Source organism: Agelaius phoeniceus, chromosome 6 (genome assembly GCF_051311805.1).
Source record: "Agelaius phoeniceus isolate bAgePho1 chromosome 6, bAgePho1.hap1, whole genome shotgun sequence".
Lineage (NCBI taxonomy): Eukaryota > Metazoa > Chordata > Aves > Passeriformes > Icteridae > Agelaius > Agelaius phoeniceus.
Window position 1 is genome coordinate 25,874,015 of NC_135270.1, and position 26,171 is coordinate 25,900,185.

Sequence of the window (26,171 nt, forward strand, 5' to 3'; positions counted from 1 at the left end):
CTGAGGGCTGTGCATTCCAGGGAGCAGATGAGGTGCCTGGAGTTGCTGGCTGTGCCCCCCAGCACCAACACTGCCAGCCAGCCAGCAGAGGGTCAGGCTGCCCCATGGGGGCTCGCTGCAGCCCTGGGGAGGGATGTCAAACCCCCATCTCCTGCAGAAGGAGCAGGCTGCTGTGAGCAGAATTTGCTTCCTCAGCTGGGAAAAGTGGCTATGCAAACCTGCCTGAAGGAACGGTGGCTGTAGAGGCAAAATTTCCCATCTTCAGCTGCTGAGATCCCACTTTCAGGGCTAGGCCAGCTGTCCCCAGCCTGAAAGCCCTCTTATGCACTGGTCTTTAAACCAACACAAAAAATTGAGTTTAGAAGTCTTATCCAAACTGTTCTTACCATTCCAATCAGGAAAGGCGCCTGCAGCAAAATGGCTTTTGAACCACACTTGAAAGCTATGTCCTAGTTTAAGCAGGGATGGAGATTCTGCCTTGCTTGGTGCCTCATCCAGAGCCCTTAGGGGAGAGATCTAATTTCCCAAGGAATCTCTAACATCTTCCTTCAATTGTGCATCCTCTCCTCATTTCCCCCCACTAGGAACAAGAGCCAGCATAATCACGGTTTTTATCCTCAAATTTTACTGTAATTAAAATACAGAGATGCAGAATATTCCCAGAAACACACTGCAAAACAAACCAAGCAAACAAATTCAGTAGGAAACCAATTACAGACAATGAAATGATAAAGAACAAAAGTGTTCTCTGGAGCCCAGCACTGTGCACAGGACCGTGTGGCCACAGTTTTGAGTTGCCAAAGGCCTCCTCAGCTCCTACAGAGCAGAGCTGGGCCCTGGCTCTGCGGCTCTCTCTAACCATCTCCATATTCCCACTCATGCTGTTGTTTTTACAAGGATGACTTTGCAACGGAGACACGGAAATGACCCACCCACAGGGATAAGAGCCAACAAGGGAACCCAGAGAAAAAGAAGCGGGTTAAGATTTTCCACACACAAAACACAAGGGGACAGAGAGGGGTGGAAGACATGCACTTCTCTCCCAGCCAGGGGAGCTGCAGGGGCAATCACCCTCTGCCCTCCCAGACACTGAGAGTGTGGATGTTTAATGAAGGTCTCACCAAAAGCTTTGGGGAGCTCTATCCACAGGCAAGACCAAAAGCTAAGAGAGGGATAAAAAAGTAAAGGATATTGAGACTAAGGTCAGGGAAAAGGGAGGAGAGGATGCACCTGTGGGTCTCCTTTCAGCCAGGACATGTTTGTCAGGCACAGGGAAGAGCCAGGCAAGGTGGGACACAGGGCTGCAGACACGGCCACATCCCACCTCCACCATGGGGGAGACCCAGCCCCATCATGGGGAGATCATGACAAAAGCCTGGGGGAGATTTGGGAAGGGTGGGTGATAAGAAGGGAGCTGATCTGATGCTTCAACCATCCACTGATCTATCTAAATGGAAACTGCTAGCAATCATCATTACTATGGAAGCAGGGCACAAGAGAGGCATGTGCCACCACCACACACCAAAACCCACATTGATTCACTCCCCTTTCTGTGCTCTTCCCTAGGACAAACTCCATTGCACTCATCTTCTGATTCAAAGCCTGTCCTAAGAAACAAATTCTTTCCATGGTCCTCGTTTTCTTGTTCTCCCATTCCTCAAGTCCTCTTGTCACACCACTCTCTCCTCATCTTCTGTGTATAAACTCCCTTTAATCCTTCCCTCTACCCTGATGCGACCCCCTCCTATTTTGTGCCAAGCTACCCCATCCAGTAGCCACGGGATTTATGCACAACACAGTTTTTGCCTGTTGTACCATGACTGTGCAGTGAGAGAAGGGCTGCACCAGTGGCCTGGGTGACTGGAGTCTCTGTAGTGGGGGAGGAGGAAAGAGAGGGCATCTGACAGGAGCCACTAGCTTCCCTGTCCAATCCAAATCCCACTGTCCTGCAACCAAAGCTGTCAGAAGGCATCTTTACTTTTAGACTGGGAAGACTGACCCTGTTTTCCCTCTGCTCTGGCACTGTAAATGCCCAGAAAAGCAGGCTGGGACTGGGTCACCATGGTGAAATGAGCAGGCCTAGCACAGACTTTCTTAAAGCCTTTGAGTCCTGGAGAGTCACTTATTCCTGAATGCCTGTTTAGCAGTGTGAGGCCTTGTTTTTGGAGTAGATTTAATCTTCTACCCCTGCCTGCTAATTTGTTCTCTTGCTACTCACAGTCCCTGAGCTGTCCTTTTAGCTGGGCTGTAAGAACAGTGATTTAGGCTGTGAGTTCTCCTCTCCAGCTCATCTCCTTCTCCAGGCCATCCTGCAAGGAAATGGCAGTTCCAGACAAATGATAGGCTTTACTCTATTTCCTGCAAGGATGCACAGAAGAGAAGAAATAAAAAGATGGGAAACCCTCAGGGCCCCAGTGGCTTTCCTTACATCACCTTTATCCCATTTGCCATGCCTGCTGTGTAGACACAGGGCCTGCAGACAACAGCTTGGGCAGGATGTACTGCCTCCCCCAGCAAGAAACACTATTTAGCCAAAAGCACAACCAGCCTCCCACCACCCACCCAGGGCTGGCTGCCGAAGGTTCTTACATTCTATCTTCTCCTGTCCAAGACCTGGGAGAGACATTGAGGAAGAAGACTCTTCTGTCCCAATGGCCAGAAGCTATCTATCTTTCTCAGAGGGCTGGTGACAACACAGCTAGTTACACATAAGCAGCTTTCAGCTTTGGGGCTAGAGCTCACTTCAGAAGCAGTCTGTGATCTGGAATAAGAGATGAGTTGTGCTCAGGGAGAGCAGTGAGCAGAGATCCATGCAGTGCAAACTGTCCTCCAGCTTTGCAGGGTGTTTGAGACAAAGGGAGAACAGACAGGACTTCTGGCCTTGACAACTGCCACGAGCATCCCAGCAAAGTGCAGGCACACATCAAGGCCTGATCTTTCTGTGAAGCCGCTGCCTTCAGAGACAAAACCGGCATGTCAGGGTCAACTTGGCCTTCACCAGAACAAAGGACACAAAGTGAGGAAATGCACATACCTACCAAATGCTGCTTCCTCTTCAGAAACAAAAATGTAAGTCAAAACTTTCTCATGCTGTCAGGAGTAGCAAACTGTGGAGATCAGCATCTTCTTACCACTGCAAACAGCAGGGGCTACCTAGCAAAGGGTATGGAGAATGACTAACACCAGCATGATTATTAGGGGGACACAGAAACATACATCCCAAAATGTGGATTTAATAAAGGTCAGAACGAAAACTGCATCACAAGCTCAAGAACATTCAGCAAAAATGGTGGTGGGGGTTTATGTGTGTTGTACTTAAATATTCCCTGATGTCTAAGTCCTAAGCACAAGAGAGCAGTCAGGAAGTGCAACGACCTCCAAGGGGAAATGAAGATCAAGAAAGTTGGCTTCAATGTCCAAAAGATAGGGCTGAGAGAAAACAAACAGCATAGACAAGAGAAAGGGAATTTTTCACATTCCTTTGGTTTCAATAAACTATGCTCTTGGGCAACAGAGGGCAAAACATCCTCTAAAACATGATTTTTCTTTTGACCAGGACCCCTATATAAAAACTATACTCTGGAAGTGCCAAAGATGACTGTGTGAACTCCTCTGCAGCAGTGGCACAGGTTTGATTCCCTGGCTGAAGACATGCCTGTGGACTTAACACGCACGCTAACACACACGCATGTTTATAAAATACAGCACAAGCACTGCTTCCCTTGCCTAAGCATCCAACACCTACAGACCTAGGCAAATCACCTGCCAAAGCCAGGAGCAGCAGAGTTAATGGTGGAGCCTGGGGCTTTCTTCATCCTAAGAATTACAGGGGACCTTGGAGGGAGTGAGTGAGTGCATGTTTGTGTTTGTATGTGTCTGTACAATGCCACATGGCCCCTTGAGCATCAGGGGCCAGGCTGAGGATGGCTGTGACTCCCAGATGGATGCAGGTGTCTGGGTTTCTGCGGCACTACAACTACGGGTGGGCTATTTAGTGCAACATGGTCCTTTAGAGGAGCCGGGCTGGGGCCGCAGGAGCAGCGTGCAGAAGAGGAGTTGCTGGTGCCCTGTGCAGGCTAACTGCTGTTGGAGCATGCTCAGCCCCTTGGGAAGTGTTTTCCAACATGGTGCAGCCCACTCACACCCAGGCCCCCACTCCCAGGGTGCTGAGTCATGGGGAGAGCAAGACTCTCAGCTTCCCCACCATCCCTGAAGCAGAATTTGGATGGCATTTGGGAACACACTTGCTCCTGGTTACTAGTGACGTCTGTGGAGTGTGAGTGTGGCCAAGAGACAAAATGCCCTTGTTACAAAATGGGATACTGGAAGGACTTCAAGGGTCAAAAAAAAGGCCTGGTCTCTCTGTGGAACATCACTGCCTGAACTGCAATATCACAGAGGCCTGGCAAGTGCCACTGTCAGCTCCTTCCTCAAATGGGAACATACAGCAGCTTTCATATTCCTCCCTCTCACCAAGAAAATCTGTGCAGAAGTTGATGGTCTGGGATGTATCATGCTCTGGTGTGGCATCACCCCAGAGCTGCTCTGCTCAGCTTGAGGGTTCCCTCTCTGAAGGGTTCAATTCAGCCAGGGAGTAAGTGACTGGGAGCAGCTTGTGGGGATGGGCCTTGCAAAGAAAACAGGTGCAGGGCAGGAGGGAGGCTTCCCCTCTTCACAGTATATCGCCTTTGTGTCGATGGGACTTCTGCAGTTCTCTGCCAGGCACACCTCCCAAACACACCTTCCAGAGGGAAGGGGTGTTTCAGAGGCTGTCTTTCCAGCTGAAGTTGAATTTGACTACACAACCCACACTTCAAGCCAGGCATAGTTCTCCCCCATCCCCTGTTACTCCCTTCACCTCCAGGCAGATGGAGCCTGATGCCTTCTCCCATCCCTCCATGCTTACAAGAACAAGAAGGGAGGAAGGAAACTACAAGACAGAGACAACTGCGCCTTTAAAGTCCTCAGAGTGAAGATGGTTCCCAGTAGGTGATGGGAGTGAAAGGCATTGACAGTGGCTCTGTGAGCTCTGAGCTAGGCAGGCGGTGCTGAGCAGGCTGCAGCCAGAGTCTGCTCGGGTGCTCGAGCCTCCCTGAAGCGGCTGGTTCCAACTCAAAAAGGTGCTGGGTAGGGGGACAGTATGGGCAGGTTGATCTTTTGGAAGGGAGCTGTGACAGGGATTAGTCAGCCTTGTCCTTCTTCTTTGCAGTGAAAGGGACTTTGCCGGCGACCGCGCTGCCCACAGCTCCGACGCCGCCGGTCACTGCTGAGACGCTGCCCTTCACCAGTCCAACGCCGGCAGCGGGGACACTGGTCACAGCTGTTTTGGTGAGCTCCAGACTCTTGCTGCCCACCCAGGCAACTCCTCCCAGTGTGGCCCCCACAGCTCCCCGGGTGATACTGAATAGGCCACCTGTCACTCTCCAGATGACTCCTGCCTGCTGCTGTGGGTGGTCCTTGCTGGCATCTGTGGAGAGAGAGAGAAAGGGAATGTCAGAAGTGGTCATGCCGGAGACCTCCCTGGGCACCCTTTCCAGCTGAGGATGGTTGTCCTGGCACATGGCACATGCTTTCATGTGCACAATGCCTTGCCTTGCAGCCCTAGACCTCTTGGTGACTGAAGGAGAAACCAAGGCAATTCAGGCCTATGGCATAGCAGGAAAGGACTTTGAGAGGGTAGGAGTGGGAACAGAATTGCCTGTGTGGCAGAGAAGGGAAAAAGGCAGGTCAGTTACAGCCCCAAATTTGCAAGCCTTTGTGCTGCAGTGCAAAGCAAATCCCACTTTACAAGAGATACAATTTCCCTCCCGTGCGTGTTGGCTAATGCCAGTAAATCACAAAGACTAATGCCAGCACAGGAGGCATGAACTACAGACAGCAACAGCTGATATTTGTGGGGCCTGCAGGTCCTCAGAAGCATCTGTTTGGAAGCAGGTCTGGGCTCATGTCAGATGTGGAATGGAGGCACAGCACAGACTTATCTGCGAGAGCTGTAATTGAGTGAGCAGAGATAGCAAACTGCAGTAAAGATACAGTGACAGAAACGTCACCTCGGGTTGTACAAGCCCTCCAGAGATCCCAGCTATGTATTTAATAGTGTTAAGACAGTGCTTAAGTTACTACACTGTGTCACTGCTGGTTTACCTGTGCCAGCTGGATCAAGGCCAGCATGATATACCCACCCAAGCTGCCATCACACCTGCCCACAACACTGCAGATATAATGTTCACAGCTCAACCACTTCTTGGGAAAGGGCTGACTCTGAACTGCTTCTCACGGGATTCAAACCTGACAACTCTCCTGCTGGCCTGCACACAACCCTCTCCCTCTGCATCAGCTAACAAAGTGATGCGCAGGCAGCAAAGCAAGAGCAGCTCTGTTCATGGGCCAAGGTATTTTGGATACTCTGACTTCTGATTCGCTGCCAGTTCTGTGCATGAGATGAGTTACTAATAATTGAAAAACACAGTAAAGCAATCCTGGCAGGAAAAAAAAGAAGTGGGTTCACCCTGAAATCCATGGGGAGCTGGTGTGGAAGGTTTGCAGGTCCAACTATGAGAATTCATTTTCTGCTTTTATTATTCTACTATAGCTTGTTCTGTGTTTGAACACAAGTGACAACACCCACAAAAGTAGAGGTGGTGGGCAGGTGATATCAAATCCATTGAAGTTTCCATTCTGGGATGGTGATTCAGTTCAGAAAGTGAACTGGTGGCCAGTCCACCCAACCTGTTAATCTTTCTAATTCTCCAGCATGAAATAATGCCTCCGACCTCACAGGGTAAGAAAATAGCTTCAGCTGGGGTAATGAATATTGTATTTCCAGCTCCATTACAGAAACAGCAAAGTGGTGAATGTTTGTGCCTCTGCAACTGCAGATGGTGCTAAGTGGGAATAATTTTTAGATGGACAACAAATTGTGTCAGAGGAGCAGAAAACCTAAATGTTTATAGGCTCTGTTTTTCCCCTCCTCAATGATTCACAAAGTGAGCATCAGCAAAAAAATGCAGACAAAAAAGGTTAAAAAAAAGGCAGAACATGAGTTAGGTCTGTAAAAAGCTAAATAGCAGTTAGTTAAGAATGATGCTGGCACATATTTGGTTATCCAACAGTTTTTTTAGATCTTTTCCTGATGGATGGAAGCTCCCATGGCTTTATTCATTGGAGCATCTTGTTAGGTGGAGGGGAACTACAGAAGGATATTGCTGCCTGTTCAATCACTGCAGTTTTGTTGTATTTGTATAAAGTAGTATCAGGCTCCAATTTTTTGTGAAAGCATCCAGATCCTGCTTATCACAGCCCAGCAGAAGGGGCTGAAATATTCCCCATTAGCCTAAGAGGAACCCTAATACAACACCAAGGGTATCAGAAAAATGTGGGAGTAGCAATGTTGGGACCCTGCTGCAATCACCATGGCAGTCGTGCCAGCTTTTTCAAGCTGCAGTGTTCCTGGAGCTACAGGCTCTTTGACTCTCTCAACCCTAACCCTAAACCACAATCAGGTGGTGTGATGATCCTTCCCTAGGTATTTTTGTCCTGGATTCCACTAAAATTCTGCAGAGTTTGGAGTTTTCTTGTATTCCTACATTTTCCTCATAGCTTCTCCCAGTCTGAACAGAGGTCTCCCTTGGGCAGGGAGTCTGATGCTCACTAGCTCTGATGACTTGGAATAAGCCTTAAATTGCACATCTATCTGATAATATGGACTGAAATATGGAGCTGGAGAAGGGCCAGTACAGAGTTTCCAGTGCACAGTTCTACCCAGTATACAACTTATTCCTTACCTATTCCTCAACAGTTTCTCAAGAGGTCTTCTTTTTCTCCTCTCCCTCAATGTTACTGAGACCCATTGGCTCCATGTCCACTTTAGCTGCTAGTCCTCAACTGCTCCACAGTGCTTATCCAGCACAGCCATTTCTGTGTTTTGTCTGCAGTCCAAGGGCAGGAAGAACTGAGGGGTCCAGAAATCCATGCAACTGTAAAGCAGGACTAGGTAAAAGCCAGAGTGGTCCTCCAAACAACCACTATTCTTCAAGGATGGCAGGTCTTGTATTCCTGCTCCCCATGTGAGGAAACGGATCCTTTGTGTCCCAGAGGACTGCAATGCAGAAGCTTTGGGCATTAAACACCTCCTGGCATGCTCAGCTGCAGAACCAAGACCTATATCAAAGTAGCAATAATCCTTCTGGCTCTCCCCCAGTAAAACTGCATCTTAGGCTACCTGGAACCTATCTGTAGGAAGATTTATGCCTCTGGAGCTGCCCAGCTATCTGAACTACACTAGTGTAAGAATCTCTTACAGGGAATGTGAATGCCTGCAGGTGGACAGCTACGGACCAGAGAGAAGGTGGCAACTGCAGACGAGACTGAGGGAGGACATTACTCTGCCAGCAGAGAGTAGAACATATTGGACAAAGTGTCAGGAAACCCTAATGAAGACAAGGCAAGGACAAAGGTTCTTTCTGCTCAAGCTTGGCAGAGACAACAAAGCTGCAGCGCACTGGAGCACCAGTGCTTGCACACTGCCTGCACCTGGTCTGCAGCCACTCTCACTGTCCTTAGAACTCCTCAGGCAGAAGGGATGGAAGATTTGGCCCTGGGAGGGTGAGAGGCTGTTGCAGAAGCACTCTAACAGCTCCAACACAAAGCAGAAGATGTACCACACCAAAAAAATCCCAAGCCTATCAACCAAATATACAAAAAACCAAACCAAAACCCAAAGATGCTCAGGTTTGAATAGATTTGAACAGAAGAAGATAAATCTCTAGTGACCCCAACCACAAGGGACCACATCCTAACCTGGTGGCAAGCTGAAATGGGTCATATTTGTTCTATATTCCAGATGATGCGTTGAAAGCTTTCAAGCCATCCCTGGTTAGTTTGTCTTCAGGATTGCAATAAACCCCACAGTAAGCTGTCATGTAAGATAAGCATCAGATTTACAGTGCAAATTAGTCTCTCAGACAATGGAGCGAGCTAAGCATTTTGTTGGCACAGAGGAGTCCAGATTAGGAGCAAGACAGACAGCAGAGATGAAATACACAAAATAATCAGAGAGACAGACACACTGCCTAAGCAGGGGAACAGTTCTGTTCCCTGGAGCCAGCTGCAGCCCATGCTTCTCATGAAGGCTCTTCACAATCTGCAGAGCCCTTTTTCCTCCATCAATGACCTGGCCTTTTCAAGGGTCCATTCAGCTTCACTTCACCCCATGGCAGCTTAGAACAGAAGAATAAGTAGGAGAAAAGAGTTGATTAAAAGGCTCTCCTGTATGAATGCCTGTGTTCTGGGCTGGGGCTGGCACCCCACACAACAGAGGTGTCTCCCCACACTCTCCTCTCCTTGGCCACCACCATCTGCACTCCCCGCTGGCTTCTCTTCCCAAGCAGCAGTCCTGCCCACCGGGGCAGATCTTCTCACCTGATCCTAACAGCATCTATGGATCTATGGGCAGAAGTGAGATTGTTAATAATAGATACAACTTTCTGTGCCGCCATGACATTTTTCAGGGCTTTGCACTGCAGTCATTTGGAGAGACAAGATGTGAGCCTGTGCTGGTGTCCAGGACAAACTGCACAGGCACTACTCTTGCCCTCAGCCCCTGTTGGCAGGTAATATGACAGGCGGGGTGAACTCTTTACTTTAAGGACTTGTGCAAGTTGCTCTTTCCTACTGACTTATAAAAACAGCCCCAAGCTAGGAAAGCAGTGTCAGAGAGCAGCCCTAGTTTTGCATCTTTCCATTCCTGCTGGGCCCCAGACAAAGCAGCGAGGCTGCTCAGAGGCCTACTAAAACCAGTCAATGTCATCAGTCTGTCCCTCAGCAGATATGGGAGGAAGGGGTGAGGTCACTAGTTCAAACCTGAATTACTCCTCTGACAGCTACTGAGTGGCCACTGGTTGATTTAGGCAGGTTCCCTCACCTAGAAAAATGTTTGGTCTGGAGGAACAAGCAGGGGGTGGAGGGTCAACTACTCACACAGTTTAGTTCCATCTTTTCCTAGCTCTTTTTTAAGCAACACTGAGGAAGTCATTCTGACCTTTACTGCCTCTGCCCCACTGTGACTGAAAATGTGTGATTTTCTGAAAGCCTTGGTTGTTGAGTCACAAACAAGCATATATGGGAGAGAAGTTTCCAGTCCTGATGTTTCTTGGAGAAAAAACTGGAAGTTTGATTCAAGTGCACTCTTAATGCTCTGAGAACCCCAAGTGGATTATTGTTATTTTTAACCTTGTGACTTTTTCAAGCCTACCTCAATTTGAAATGCATGGGGCTGGCACTGATGTTTCTCTTTGCTTTCTGTAAAGCAAAACTGAAGTTAATGATCCCTATTTCCTTGTATTGCTGTGCTGTCATGAAGGTTAATTAGGTACAGTTGGTGCAGTGCTTTAAACAAGGAAACTGTACTTGTATCATCATGACTGGCACTGATATGATTCCTGTTCCCATTCTCAGTGAAGATACTAATGACAACTTCCAGTTTATCTCTGGACAGGTTTCCAATTTCCAGACAAATCACAAAGATGAGAAGAAAACTTGCCCCATCCCCATGCACACTAGCCTGCTATTGTGAGGCTACACAAGTTTATCCTGCAGCTGAGACCTTCCTTTGGGTGATGCACTCCTCGGCTGGCACAAGCAGCTGAAGCAGGCAGAGACCACTCTGACTGCTGGGCACAAATGAAATCTCACTGTCCATCACCTAGCAGGACCCTTCTCCAGGGAATGACCAACACCACCTTCTTCCAAGCCCTGTCTGCTGCTGGAGAAAGCTTAGCTGAATCTTGCAGGTCACATCTGTAACAAGCATTTACATCTGAGAGGAAGGAACTGCTGTTCATGTCCTTTTTGTCATTTTTGGATCAAAGATCGAGATCCTGCAGTGTCACAGGCAGAATGTCAAAGGGAGCGCTACAAAGTGTTTGTTCTTCAAACACTCTGGCTTCTCTCCTGCCATCAGTCCCATGCTGCAGCTGTTGGAAAAGGCTTTGCAGGCTCAGCAGCTGGGCTCTGCCCAGCCCTGCTCTGCCCAGGCACCAAGTGCTACAAACCATGATGGCTGCCACCAGCACAAAGCCTAGAAATGCCACATGGAGTTTAGCCCTGGAGTTTTAAACTTTAACTCTGCAATCAGCAAGACTACTCATCTCTCTGCAACAGGACTGTTCAGGAAGCTGCTGCACACAGCAAAATGGGGCAGCTGTCTCCACAGCCCAGCTCACCCCAGGGCTCTTCACTGGCACAATGAGCTTTAATTGTTCCTTGCACATGCCCCAGGAGCAGTACTAACTGCTGAAGCATCTACCTTGGAGCACAGAGAGACAGGGTTCAGCAGGGTAAATGAACAGTGATACGGAGTGGCTTGTTTTCCTCAGCTGAGCCCTGGGGGAGAAGCAGCCAAAGCTCTGACTCTGGAAGTGTGAGGCTTAGTTGGTTGGGAGCTTCCTGACTCTCTTTGTTGGGAAGCTTTGTGTCACCAAAACAGAAACTCTTTGTAAAAACACGGCAACTTCAAACTTTCACTGAAGAAAGAATACAGGGAGATTGGCCTCAGAGCAGGTAATAACCCATGGTCAAGGGATTTGACCAGGCTTGAGTCAGCACAAGGACACTGCCAGCCACATGTACACAAACACACACACACACAATGGCCCAAGCAGCAGCTATTTGCACTTTTTTTTAACTGTTTCACTTTGCAAGAAGAGATACTAACTGGAGGAGAAGCATAAACTTACCCTCTCACTTCCTAAGCGCTTCCAAATACCAGAGCCACGATCTCCTCTGATAAAGGTTTCTGTTTCTTGAAAAATAGTTGTTCCTTTGCTTTGCCATTCGTTTACAGGAGGTGACTGGGTTTTTTGATCCAGAAATATCTCTTTTATATAGGTATAACATTTTGTCAGGAACAGCCAGAGTCTCCTTCAACCAGGATTTCCTGGGACTCTTTGATTCTTATAAGACTTCAGCTACTCTGGTGCATAGATATGGTCTCTAATGAAGCTGAAGACAGGATGTCCCACGGTCCAGAGGTAATGGTCTATGTGCTCCAGAAAAACACAAGTGAGCTGCCAGACAGGTAGTACCATCTACTAGAAACGACATGGATGAGGCAGGAGCCTGGAAACCCAGCTCTGTTCTCAGCATTATTGCTGACAGCTATGTCTCCTCTGCTTCCTCTCCACGTTCCTGGCTTGTTTCAGCCATGGATGGTGTGACTGCCCAGACAACATGCTGGGGATCCTGCATGACCTGCAGTGGAGTGCGCTGGCAGGCAGGAGTTAATCCCAGCTCTTTGAAGCCCAGCAAGTTGGGAAAGGAAGAAGTCCACCCTTTGCAGAGGGGAAACTAATGAACACTAACTGGTTGGCCTTGTGGTACTTAGAAACAACCTCCCAGCTCCCATTGACATACTTAGCCTCTCATCTCAGAGAGAAACAAACACATACCAGGACAAAGTTCTCCGAAGCTTGCTATCCTTCTGATGCAGCTCACAAGGGCTTAAGGATGAGGATTTACCCTTTCTATGGGCAGCTGGTTTAAGACTCTTGTGTCATTTGATGTAAATATAATCTCTTACTATGGTGTACGCTTGTAAGAAAGATGAGCCCACAGGAGAGAACTAGAGCAAAACTACCAGTGGTGTTGGCCCTTCAGGAAGAAAGAAATCTGGACATTTCCCCTTCTATCTCCATTGCAGTGTCTCTCTCCATGTGGAATAGATACAAAAATAGGCTTTTGCTGCTGGCCAGACAGGTCACTAAAGAGCCTATAGGATGTCTCAAGGCTGCTGACAGAGTAGAAAGATGATCTTGAAAGGCGAGAGATTCCAGCTTGCCACAAAGAACTGAGCATGGTGACTGCTTCCTCCCTACCCTCACCACCCTCTGGGCCCTGGGCTAGAAAATGCACTGGTGCTTTATGGCAAGTATGAACAGCAAGGGACAGCTATCAGCTGGGCTCTACCTTTCCTGAACTTGTGTTAAAAGCATCAAAAGTGGCCAGCAGACTTGACTTGTTTGAACTTTATGTTCCTGCCTGTCTTCAATTTCCACTTTTTGCTCCACCTACAAGCACTTGGAGCAGTTAAGTGGCTTGCTTAAAAGCTTGGCAAGAAAGAGCACATAAAGCTTTACCAACGGCTCCTTTTCCTTTTGGAGCCTCATCACTGCTACACTGAGATTTTGGATCACAAGGACAGGAATCACCTCTTGCCATGAATATGGACTCTCGAGCCCACTTGGGGATCTGTATGTGGAACAGGAGTAATCCAGCAGACTCAACGATTTTCAGTGGCCTCAAGCTTTAAAGGTTTGAGGAGGAGAGCTTTCCAACAGAAAAATCTATTCCTTACAAATAACCCTTCCTAGCATTTGTGCCCAGGATGAAGAGACCATCTTTTTAAGCTTGCTCTTTGACCCATGCTAGCTCAGCTCTTGTCAGGGCACATCACCTCCTCTGTCAATTCTGTAGCAGTGGTTGCACATTCTTCACTGAGCTGCTTTCAGCTGCTTGTGATAGTACCTGGCACAAAAAGACCACAAATGAATCAGAGAATCTTGTTAAACAGTCTTGTTAATTCAGCTCTGATAAAGACACAGGAGAAAAAAAAAATCAATATTTGTAAAATGAAAAAGGACAAAATCCATAGAGAAATAAAGGTAATTTTCACGGTGCTATGAGGCCCTTACAAACAATGGAGAGCAAATAACATAATCCAAGCTTATGCAAGAAATAACTTTTCTTCCATGCTCCAGTGCTACCCAGTGGATTTTAAACAAAGGCAGCTCGGTTGAGCCTCCTCTGTCCAGTGAGGCTAAAACTCCTTCCCATGACAGTATTGCTAACTCACAATTTATCAAAAAAGCACATGAAGTTAGGTCCCAACAGCAGTTTGGGGAGAAGCACAGGAGTGAGACTAACTAACCCCTTGCTCTAGGCTGCCAAGATCATACATCAAAAGTCCCTTCCATTTTTTCACAAACTGCCGTGAATATGTTGTGTACTCTGCCACTATATTATCAAAGGCTTAATCTCTGGAAACACATGATTGTAACTTGAGCATTTTACAGCTGAGATATCCAAGCGTTTATCAAAAAATATTCCTAGTAAAGTTGGGAACATATCCTGCCTTGGTAGTAGGGAAGGATCCAGGTCGAGACATTTCCTCTTTCCACTCCTGGAGCAGTTGAGCAATGGATGCTGATGCTTTTCAGTGGGATGGCTGGCACCAGTGAAATATTCAGAAATTCTGCATTTATTCTGATTACGTGTTCCCTACTCCTCTCCAAGGCACATGGAGGAATTGAAGAAAAAAATGAATGGCAGCTCAAAAAGCAAAGGCACAAATTTTAAGTGACCTTTGACTCAAAGAAATGACCCATTCATCCCAGAAGGTACCCAGGGGTCTTTCTGTCTATCCAAAGGATAACAAGGCAGCTAAGCTAAAAGCTGCATCCTACAGAAGCAGCTGAGTGGGGGATTTACTGGGGCGGTACAGATTTGCTTGCCTGCTCATGCTCCAGTATGCCAGGAATAGGCAGGATAGACCTTTATTATTCTGCTAGAGGAAGGTATTTGATGGCCTAGTCTCAAAAATTCAGTTTCACATCTCAGCTGACAAGGGGAGAGCACTGCAGTCATGAGTGGGCAGGTATGGTGCCTCTGGGAGCAAACAAGCAGAGCATCCCTCCCCCACAGCCAGGCTGAACAGAGAAGGACGAGGACTCATCCATGTCTCAGACTATTAGATCTATTCCAGTGTAAAAATCATCCCCCAGCTCTGCAGCCAAACCTCTCAGTGTCCCCTCACCCTGTCACTTCAGAGAGAGCCAGCTGGTGCTACCTGTTGTTTCCTCAGTGAGCCCATCACCTGGAAATCTCAGCCTGGAATGCAGCATAAATTAGAGATAGCACTAACACTGCCCAAAGAGACATCAAACCTCGACTCTGCACTGCACAGACAAAGAGCTGCTGCTTAGGAACACGGTGTGACAGTTCCCTTTGCTTCCCTCCATATTCATGTCCTTTCTCTTTCCAGGGCAGATTTCAACACAGCACAGCAGGGATGCTATGCACACTTGGCTTTTGGGTGGTTACTGAAGGGCTCTCCCTGGTGCTCCAGGTAAATTGGACTCATTTGATATTGTGGCAGGACTGCCATGGAGCCAGGGTACAGTTTGGCTCTCAGAAATGCTAGGATATCTAGGCCTCCCTTGAAGATTAGTGCTGCATATAGTTGGAGGAATATCTGGAATAAGAGAGACTCCTGCTTGCTGCCACAAATCAGTCCCTGCACTCTCATGGGAGGGCGTGATAAACAGGCTGTGCTTTGTCTGAAAGGAAGGAGCCCCAATGCCTCTTGGCTTTCTCCTGAGCCAGTCTTGACTCTAGCTTGAGATATCCCCTGTCACTGCCTGGAGAAGACCAGTTGACCATAAAGTAGTAGAATCACAGTGTATGAAGTGAGAGAGCCCAATTCCCTCTCTTATTCTGATTTTAGTTCTCCTGAAGAGTTTCTGCAGTGCATCTCTGTTGCACTAGGAGGGGGAATCAAACAATCTCCTACCCATTTCAGCAAGACCTTCCCTTCCCATTCCCCTCAAAGATGTCCCTTCAGTCTGATTAAACCAGTTCCCAGCAGGGATTTAATGTATGATCAGTTTCAAAAACATTATTAATACTTCTGCTCTCATTTTCTTTAACAATTGCTGAAAATCTTCCCATATGCCCGGACTGGGATAGTGATGTGCTGCAGAAGGCTGAAAGGCTGGAGAACCCCAGACCCCTCTGGATCACTACCCTTCTCTGGTATCTACCTGCTGTGAAGCAAAGCCAAGCAAAGCCAACTTGGCTGTCAGAACAGGGCTATGTGAAAAACAAATCAGCAGCACACCTACAGCAGCCTTTCAGGCCTTCAAGTTAAGACATTTACTGTCTTGATTCTGTGATGCAGCCCAGCCTGGCAATGCTGTCATGCTTCTACTATTGGGAAATAAGAGCAACATTACCCTCCTCTACTGATTCCCCTAAATTTTCTTCTGCAGTTCTGTACACACAGGGGAGCAACAGTGCAGAACAATTGATTCCTTTAAAAATGAGGGAGCATCCAAGGATGCTGTCAAGTACCACACTGCAGAGCTGCAGGATCTATGTGTCAGGCTCTTCCCAGATTTCACATAAGGATTTCCAGCTCAGCTTGTGGTCCCCATGAATGCACATGCTACCCTCCTTCTTGACAGAATAAAACTTTTGAAACTCCAGATCCCACCATGCCACACTCTAGCTTGGCTAGTGCAATCATTGCAGAAACTCGTTTGCACCTTTATTTTCTTACCTTTGTTTCCAATCAGATGCATACAGGGAGTGACTGGAGTGACATGAATCTAATCAGAGGCTGATGCCACATCAGAAATCCCATCAAGCTCTCTTCCAGTCCCAACAAGCTTTCCCCTGAAACAAACCACCTTGTCACAGCTTGGAGAACCCCTGTGTATATTGTGTTCCCAGCAGGGTTTCTTAATGGGCTCAGTAGTCAGAAACTGAGTTTTATTTTACAAACTACAGACAAAAAACTTCCCTATTTAAATACCCTCCTAGCTCTTGGTATTTTTCTAAAGCTTTTTCCTACCAAAACTAACTCTGTATTGAGGGATTCCAGGCAGAAGAATCTTAATTTTCCAACAACACAGAGCCTAAATGGCCTAGGAGCACCTGCACTTAGCATTTCATGCCTGCTATGCACAAGCAGAGCTCAGCAGGTGTTGGCTGGAGGGAGCCAGGCAACCTCTGCAAATCCCCTGCTCTCCTGTCAGGAATACAAGTGGAAATCACCTCCTGACCTGCACCTGAATGATGCCACCAGCAAGAAGAAGGAAGTGCTGGAGGGGCTGGAAGCCTCTGGCCCCAGAGAGCAGCTGGGAGGGGCAGCAGGGTGGGCAAGCTTGCCAGTGCCAGAGAACCAGCCAGCCCTGCCTGGTGCTCCAGGGGAAGAGGGGCCCTGCAGAGCCTTTGTACCTCCAGCACCACAGGAGGCAAATGTGGCTCCTCTCTGTGTGCCAAGCAGGCAACCCAGAGACTCTGGCACAAGAGGAAAATGCAGCCACTCCTCAAGCTGCTGACCAGGAGACACTGACAGAGACTCCAGCAAAAGAGGAAAATTCCACTGCTCTTCAATTTATTGAGCAGGAGTCACAGACTGAGGCCCTGGCACCAGGTGCTGCAGTGAAGCCCTTCTGCAAGTGGTCTCTGAGGAGAGGGCTGGGAAGGGCACTGGCCCACAGAGTGGCCACTGGGTGACACATCTCACAGGAGCTCTGGCACATCTGGAAGAGGCAGAGAGCTCCCTGGGCCCGAATCAAACATTCCAGCTCATTCTGGGTGGTGTTAGCATGGACGAGGTGCCACTGTTCTGCTGTCCAAGTTGCAAGAGGGGTCTCCACATTCTCCCCATGAGGTAAAAGGCACCCAAGAGCAGGCCAAGAGGGACCTTCAACTTGGAAAATCCAAGTTGCCACCACCAAAACTAGCCCAGGCTGCAAAGCTTACTACTCCTAAATGCTGAGTCCTGTTTCTGAAATGGACTAAAAGACACTCAGCCTCCAACCCCCAACTTCCAGACTGATGTTTAAGAAGTTTTTATCAAGCCTCCTGAGGCTGCATTCAAGCATCTCTCCAGCTTGGGGCCATCCTGTGCATGCATAGCTGCATTCTGCCAAGCACTAAAGGCCTCTCCTCCCCTACAGCAACAACTTGGCTGCCCATTCCCTAGCTGGCTGATGGCAGTACCTGGATGCCATCCAAAGGCAGTAAGTTTCTTGCAGCTGAATATGTTTAGTCCCTCTCCTAGGGCATGCTCTCCATTACACTGCTATTGTTTATGACCCCAATTATCTCCCAGAAACTGGTCCTTGCCTGCAGTTAATAACCAAGGCTAAATGATCAAGTGTTAGGGCTCAGGCAAACTGGTTGTTAACTTCTCTGTCAACCAAGTTCAGAGTCTTTTACTGCTATTAGAAACTCAGATTAATGATGCATAACAGAAATGAACTCTCCAGTGACACAGCTAGGTGAGGTAAGGAAAGGGGGGAAAAGAATCACTCCTTTTACCTGGAGGTATCGGCTAAGCAAGGAGGAGATGAGCCACCCTTTAACTTTCTTCTCATCTCCCCGATGTCTGGGAGACAAATATCAAAGAGTATCTTATTTTGCAGAGTACTTTTAACTTTCTTGGGATCTGGATCATGTAGGCAGATCTGGAAGTTAAATGAGCTCACTGACCAGAAACTGCTTCCAGAAATATATTAGATTTGCATGGCAAGCTTTTGGTAGCTGGGATGCTACAGGGCTGGCTCCTGTAAGAGGCTTCCAGAAGTATCCCTCATGTCTGACAGAGCCAATGCCAGCCCACTACAAGATGGATCCACCACTGGACAAGGCTAAGCCCATCAGCAATGGTGGTAATGCCTCCATGATAACACGCTTAAGAAGGGAAAAAAAAATTATTGCTCAGAAGTACTTGTGGCCAGAGAAGTGAGGATATGTGAGAGAAACAACTGCACAGACAGCAGGGTCAGTGCAGAAGGAGGGGCAGGAGGTGCTCCAGGAACCGAAGCCCAGATGCCCCTGCTGTCCGTGGTGCAGACCTTGGTGGGGCAGCTGTGTCCCTGCAGCCCATGGAGTGGGTGCAGAGATCCTCCTGCAGCCCCAGAGGACCCCAGGCTGCAGCAGGTGGATGCCCAAAGGAGGCTGTGATCTCTGGAAGCCCAGGCTGAGACAGGCTCCTGGCAGAACTTGAGGACACAGGGAGTGAGGAGCCCATGCTGGAGCAGGTTTGCTGGTTGGACCTATGGCCCTGTGGCAGATCCAGGTTGGGCACTGTTCTTGAAGGACTGCAACTCGTGGAGAGGGACAACACTGGAGCAGTTTGTGAACAACTGTGGTTTGTGGGAAGGACTCCTGTTGAAGCAGTTTGTGGAGGACTGTCTCCTGTGGGTGAGACCTCACACTGGAGCAGGGGAAGCATCTTTCCCCTGAGGAGGAAACAGCAGCAGGAACCATGTGATGAACTGACCATAATCCCCATTCCTGTCTCCCTGCATCCCTGAGGGGGAGAAGGTAGAAAATTGGGAATTAAGTTAAGAATGGGAAAGAGGGAAGGGTGGAGGGAAGGGTGTTTTAAAGATTTGTTTTACTTCTCATTATCCTACTTTGATTTTGCTTTGTAATAAATTAAATAATCTCATCATGTTGAGTCTGTTTTGCTTGTGATGGTAATCAGTGAGTGATCTTCCCCCATCCTTATCTCAACTTGTGAGTTTTCATTATATTTTATCTCTCCTGTCCTGTTGAGAAGGGGAGGGAAAGAGTGGCTTTGGTGGGCACCTGGCATCCAGCAGGGTCAAACCAGTACAAGGGACCTCTTCCAAACTGTGATTCCCACCCTAATATTTCAGAGTTCCAACAGTTAACAAGGGCTGGTGAATTCTACAAGCCCCTGAAGGGCAGGAAAGCAAGACCTCACTTCAGAAAGAAAGGCTATATAGAACAAGCATGCATAGAAAGGAATCTCAGGTTTCAACAATGACAGATGTATTGTTAGCCTTTCCCAGCCTACTCCTCACTGGTTCATCTGTAAAGCAGCCCTCCAACAACTCCTCAGAAAAAACTGTAGTTTCAATTCAGAAAATGCTGATACTGAATCCCTTTCACAGATCTTTCTGAACACTAATGGGACACCATCACCCTTGTGCTTACAAGGGCCACTAGGTGTCTTACAGGACATAATTTTCTCAAGAGATTCACCAACTTCTACCCATAAAGTACAGAAGCCTGACTTTGGGGAATTACCACTATGGCCTTGATAGTTGGTTTGACCCAATCCACACAGAGACACGCTGAGAGTACCAGAAAAATAAACCCAGGCAGTGCAGCTGTGCAACCCTGGGCTCTGGGACAAATGGACAATGACATAGGAAAAGTAGCTAGAACAAGCATAAGGATTTATGTCTGTATATACATAATAGTAGGACTTGGTGCCTACAAATGACTTTGGGTGTGATGAGCTCACTGCCTGAATCTTGGAGTATGACCATCTCCTCCTGCCACCACAGATATGCAAGGAATGGGAAAAGAAAGGTGTGGAAAGGTCTTCTGCAGCCAACCTCTCCTGCTCAGATATCTGTCCCCTCAGCTCTCTTCTGGGACAGATGATACTCTAGACTCCTTCTTTTCAAAATCTGCCAGATACAAATGTCCAAAAGACATTTATTCTCCTCCCACTCCATGCATAAACTCAGAAAAGGCAACAAGGAAGGAAGATTGGGAACAGAAGAGGGCACTTTTCCCTGTCTGATCAACTGCTGGATGATAGAAGGCCACACATGTGTGTCACCATGTGTGCCAGCCAGGTAAAGATGGATGCCTCTTCTATCAGTAGATGGTGAAGGAAACACAGTGATACAGGAAGAAACAGATTTTCTGGTGTGGAGAGGATGCAAGGATCATCCTGCACGTACAGAGCAGCACTCAAAGCATGCAACTTTTCTTGCAAAAGTCTGCTAGTACCTTTTCTGTTCTTTCCAATCCATTCCCAGCCACAACCTTCATACCCATGTGAACACAGTGACACTTACTAATGAAAATGGAGTGCTATTTATAGTGTTTGGGCTGCTATCAAAGGAGAGGCTCTGTCAGTAGACACAGCAGCACTCAGCTGCCCCACAGAGACATCTGAAGTGCAACTGGAAGAAGCACAAACAAATGCTTTGGTGTGAGGCCATGTCTGTAAGACAACAGCCATCAGCCAGGGAGTCTGTGGGCTGGCACAGTCCCAAGGGGAGCTGAGTGGCTGCTGAGTCCTCAGCTGCCATCCTCCACCAGGGCCTGGCAAAAGCAACCTGGCCACCACTCCTTGAGACTGCTCAGGCAGCTTTAAAAACACACTCTTTCATCCTTATTCATGGATTTACTTATTCATGTATTCTCAACAGAAGCACCAACGGCCATAATTGGATCCATTACTGGGTTATTAGAGCTCTCAGTCACTGCCTCTGCAGCTTCACACGGTGCTGGGGGAATGCACAGGAAGAACAAACAGGACAGAGGCAGGGCCAGTGGCAGGGGCTTTAAAAATCCATTAAGTTGTTGCTGTGGCAACTAAAACAAAATTTCTGGCAGGAGCTACTATATGTGGAGAACTGTAAATTTCTCCATTTGTGGAAAACATTGGTCATGTCTCTGAGAGGGAGGTGGAGGAGAGACAGAAAGAATGGCTCTTTTCAGAGACTGTTACAGCAAGGGCCAAAACCAGTCTGCTTACAAATTTATTCTTATGGCAAGCCCTGAGGACGGTTGGATTCTACATACCAGAGCTTCCCAGGAGGCAGTACACCAAGACAGAGCTGGCATGTTTGGAGGAGCGTTTCTACGTACTCAGTCCAGCTGGTCTTGAATGCCAGGAAAACCACTGAACTGCAGCACAGACACAGCACTGCAGTCCACTCACTTCTACCTTCACCTGCCTCCTCTGCCCCACAACCTGTCCAGGCTCTTCATGGAAAATTGAAGCTTGTCTGGGAATTAGCTTTCACTAAGATGATAGATTCTGGAACACCAAAGTTTCCATCCGTAAACAGTGGGAAATGAAAAGGCAGTTGTTAGGTCTGGAAAAACTAAAATCTGTCTAGAAGGGCTGTTCCTGGTCTCAGAAAACACAAGTTTTCAAGAGTGGCCAGCAGGGCAGTAACCACCTGGATGAAATGCCATGTATCCCAGGTTTGGAAGGTGCCCACTATTTTAGCATCACAACAGGGGTTGCAAACTTTCAGGCATCTCAAGTTCACGTTTAATTATAATGTAAGACCTGCAAATGCAGAATCAGTGTTGATTTAAAGTTGATTGATTTACACTAAACAAGCTGTGCTGTGCCACCTGTTTAATTTCTGGGAGATCTCCCAGATCATGTCTGAGCCTCCTTAGCTAACAGACCAGAGGTCCCACACCCAACCTTTCCTGTTCAGGATCATGGTTCATCAGTTTGTTACTTATGAAGTTACTCACTCAGGATATTCAGAACAGCACAGATTCCTGATGTGTGACTCTGAATTCTCTCAAATTTAGTGTATAGGTTGGAGCTACCTAATGGGCACTTTGCAAAAAGATTCAAGAGTGACAGTGGATGCTGCCAGCAGAAAATTTGCCTACTGAGAGATATTGTATAGGCAAAATGACTGATGACAATATCCAGCTTTTCTCTGGAGTCAGCAACTTAAGTACAAAGACTTTATTGCAAGTTAGACTCACTTGTGGGATTGATTTCCACTGTGAAAGGAGGAGCAGAGGGAATGGGAGGACAAAGATATGGGGACTGATGTTGGGTCAGCACAGGGGAGCGGCATCCAAGCTGCCCCATTATAATGCTACCAGCCTTCTCTCCTCTGTCCCCTGGTGACAGAGAGGCTCACAGCTTCCTGACCCTGGCTCTCATGGCTCACACATCTTCACTGCATTAATGATCTCAGTGAGAATTTTTTAAGCTGATTGACAGAAACCTGGAAAAAACCACCTAGGAGCTATGAAATTGCACCATTGCCAAAGGGGAGCTTAATACAGGGCAGAAAAGAGACACTGGCTAAAGGCACTGGAGGTCTTTAAATAGACACCCTAGGTCTGGTCTGTACAGCATTAAGGATTGTGGTGAGTCTCTGAGGTCAAGGTAAGAAATTAATACTTAGAAAGCTCAGTGAGGCTTATGCTTACAATAGAGCATTAATTATCCTGTTAATCAAAGTAAAAATCCTTCAGTTTTGCAAATCCAGCCAGCAAAAGGCTGCAGATCCACAGCTCAGACATTTAACCCTCAACTACCCTATATGCTAGAAAGCGAATGAACAGGAAGGCTGGAAAGCTTTTGAAATTTTACTCCACTTTACCTCCTTAAAACCTTCTGCCTTCATTTCTACCTTACACCACTTGGATAAGAAATTGTTAGCAAGGAGGTTTAGAGAAAAAATATAGGATGCTACCTGCCTGTAGCTTTTAAAATCTTAAATCTGTAGTATATGAATGCTGTTTGTCTAGACAAAAATCTTTTGTTGGCATAAACATCCCCCTCTATCCATACTTCTGTCATGCACTGAAGTGTATATCATATATCAAAACCTTACATATTTTATTCTGGTCAATGCAGTTCACTGTGTGGTTACTTCTAGTGAACAACAGAATTTTCTTCACTGCAAACTACTTCTTTTAAAGTAGCTTGCTGCTTTGAGACACACAGACTTTGGTTTAAATGCTACAGTAAGGAAGGAAAAAAATCAGTCTATCAAACAAGAGAAAGGTAGACCACACACAGATCACTTCTCAATTTTCAGAGTCACTGATGCAGTGAGGATATATGTTGCTTGAGAACAGGCTTGTCACTGGCTTTGGGTGGTGAAAGATCAGCAGCAGTTAAGGTTGGCTGGGAAATTTTCACTGTGCACAAATGACAATTTGAATCTTGACATTATAGCTCTTAACACCTGCATCTAAGCATTTCCCAAGTTAGAAGCAGTCCTAGGCCTTGAAAAAAAGAGCCTACTCTCATATAATAGGATCCTATCATAGCTAATTAAGTAAGTACAAGTTTTGCTTTAAATTCATAATTTTGAGGGCAGACCCTCATTTGTTTAGAACTTCTTTTTAATTATGATGAATTAAACAGTAGAAATTATAGTGAAGCACACAAGCTATACATATGATGTCTCTGACTCTGAAAATACAAAATATGGAGAGTGCTTTTTTCAGGCTGATCTTCCCATATGCAAATATAAAAACCAGAGGATAATAATTTTCAGTCTGCCAGTATCAGGTATGGTAGTGGAGTTGCCACAGCTAAGCACATTTTTTTGTTATTATAAAAGTAACCAGGTCCTATTTTAGAAACAGTTAGGTTGTTTACCCTAGTATTTGTACTTGGATATCTAAATATCATACTGTTTTTTTGCTTAGAAACTTAATTTCCAGCCTAAATTTATTAATGGGCCATTTTTATCCATTTCCTCTTGTGGCAATGTTGTCTTTCAGTTTAAATTGCAGTTCTCCCTCCCTGGTGTTTGCCCCTCTTATGTGTTTATAGAGAGCATTCATATCTCCTCTCAGCCTCTGTTTTGCTGGATTAAACAAGCCAAACACTTCTAGTTCTCATGTATACAATGGATTCTGCACTGTCCCCCTAGAGCCTTTCCCTCTATCTACATGGCAGTCCAATGTTGATTTCCTTGCATGTGGTATTTGGTAGTGTTGAGAGAACTGACAAAGCCATGATATCGCCTTCTCCCTCAAGGGACAGCTTGCCTTATACAATCTAGAATTGCTTTTGGTTTTCAGTACACTGATAGCGTATAGGAATTTCTTTCATTAACTAAGGTATTCTAACCTCTAACCCTTCTCTTCTCTCAACCCCCTAATGAGCTCTCAGTTTATATCACACTTCTTGTTACCAGTAGTTAGGTTACAGTTTGGTTTTTTTCCTAGCACTGTTAACAAATGTTACATTTCTATTATATTTGCCAGTAGTCATCAGTTTTTGCTGTATGACGTCCAAGCATTACTCTCAGTAATGGCAATATTCTAATTGCTTTGTATCAGGCTTTTTCATACATCCATATCCAACAAAAAATCTCTGCTGGAATCTAGAAATGGTGCCAGTCATCCCAGGCAAGTACCTGCTCCAGACTAGGAAGAGGATTGGTTTTCCTCCAGCTCCAGCCTCCACCAACTGAGACATCAGCATGTGATCTCCTCCTGGTATGGGCACAAGCTGCGTTTTGCTACTCCCTAAGACTCCAAAACCTCTGACAAACGTACTGAATCCTGGCTGTGCGACTGGAGACTTCGGGAAGAAGCCCAGGTGATGTTTGTGCATCAGTCTGGTTGCAAAGACAGAAGAGGGAACTGTCCTCTCCCAACAGTGTACTGAGTTTTCTGAGTACAGTTGTCTGAGTACCAGCCAACCTTCCTGTTCCAACTCCATGGGTAGAAAGAACCACTCAAAGAAGATCAAGCATAGCTTTCTTGGCCCTCCAAGCTCTTGCTGCTTTTCAATTTTTGAACCTATTGAGCTCTAGGCCTTTCACAATTTTCTCCTTACAGTATCTGTTGTTTGCTTTTGGATGGTGGGAAGAGAAGCTGCTTCCTTCTGCAGTTACCTTATCTGAGGCATTTGCAGTCCTTGTGCTACAAAATTACTTTCCTTCCCTAATTCCCTCTCATTTCTCCACTTCTACTTGTTTTGTTGAGTTGAAATTCTTGAGGGCAGCATGGCATTGTGACTACAGCACTCATCAGAGAGTTGCATCTGCAGGATGCAACTCTGAATACAGCAACAGTAGTAATACTTCTCTCAGATCACTCACAGCCTTGCTACCATAACAAAAGGCATGTGGAAATGCTTATCAACAACATTGATTACAACCCAGATGCTTAGGCTGGCTAAGTATTCTCTAGTGCTCAAGAAAGCTGCATGAGAGTGATAGTCTTGCTCTAGCAGGACTCAAGTTGTTTTAGATGACTTTGGCCCAAAAGCAAATTGGTTTAATTAATACCCTATCCATATGGGCCTGTAAGCTGAAGAGCAGATGAAGCTCTTGTGAGAAAGGAAGAGAACAGAAAAGCCTGGTCCTGAGATGGTTGTTTCCGAACCTGTTTACTTAACCATTAGTGAGGGTGGCTTCTCTTTAATTTATTTACACAGAATGTTTCTGTAACCATCTGCTCTTAAGCTAAACGAAAAATTATCATCTTTCTCCTGCTGCTGTGGAGACTCCCTTGGATGTTCTTAATAATACAAAAAAATCTATCATTTTAATGCAGACAGCTTGGCTAATAAAAACGTACCATTAGTAATTATGCCACAAATACAATGCAAACAAGCAGCCCTTCCCTGAACAGGCCAAGCATAAAACATCTCTCTCACCACCAGGGGCCAGAGACGATGGCAGAGGCACAGGACATGGCTTCTCAATTCTCTACCACCAAAGAGCAGAGGGCACTTTAATGAAGCTACCATTACTGACTTCTTGAACAAGCTTTAGGTGCCTCAGTCAAACCTGCCCAGGCCCCACATTCCTAGGGAATTTTTTGTTAATACAGAGCCAGATTCCTGAAGAGGGCTATCTTGGTGTCCCAGCTTC

The 26,171-nt window shown here is 46.7% G+C and overlaps 1 protein-coding gene across 1 annotated transcript in view; it reads right to left on the minus strand.

Moving 5' to 3' along the window:
• Positions 1 to 602: 602 nt before the first annotated feature.
• Positions 603 to 26,171, minus strand: part of LOC129121934 (transmembrane protein 263-like) — a 201,465-nt gene continuing 175,896 nt past the window's right edge. Inside the window, exon 3 of the mRNA XM_054635466.2 lies at positions 603 to 5,467. Within this exon, the coding sequence (XP_054491441.2) occupies positions 5,181 to 5,467 (287 nt within the window). The 3' untranslated portion in view covers positions 603 to 5,180. The remainder of the gene's footprint in view (positions 5,468 to 26,171) is intronic.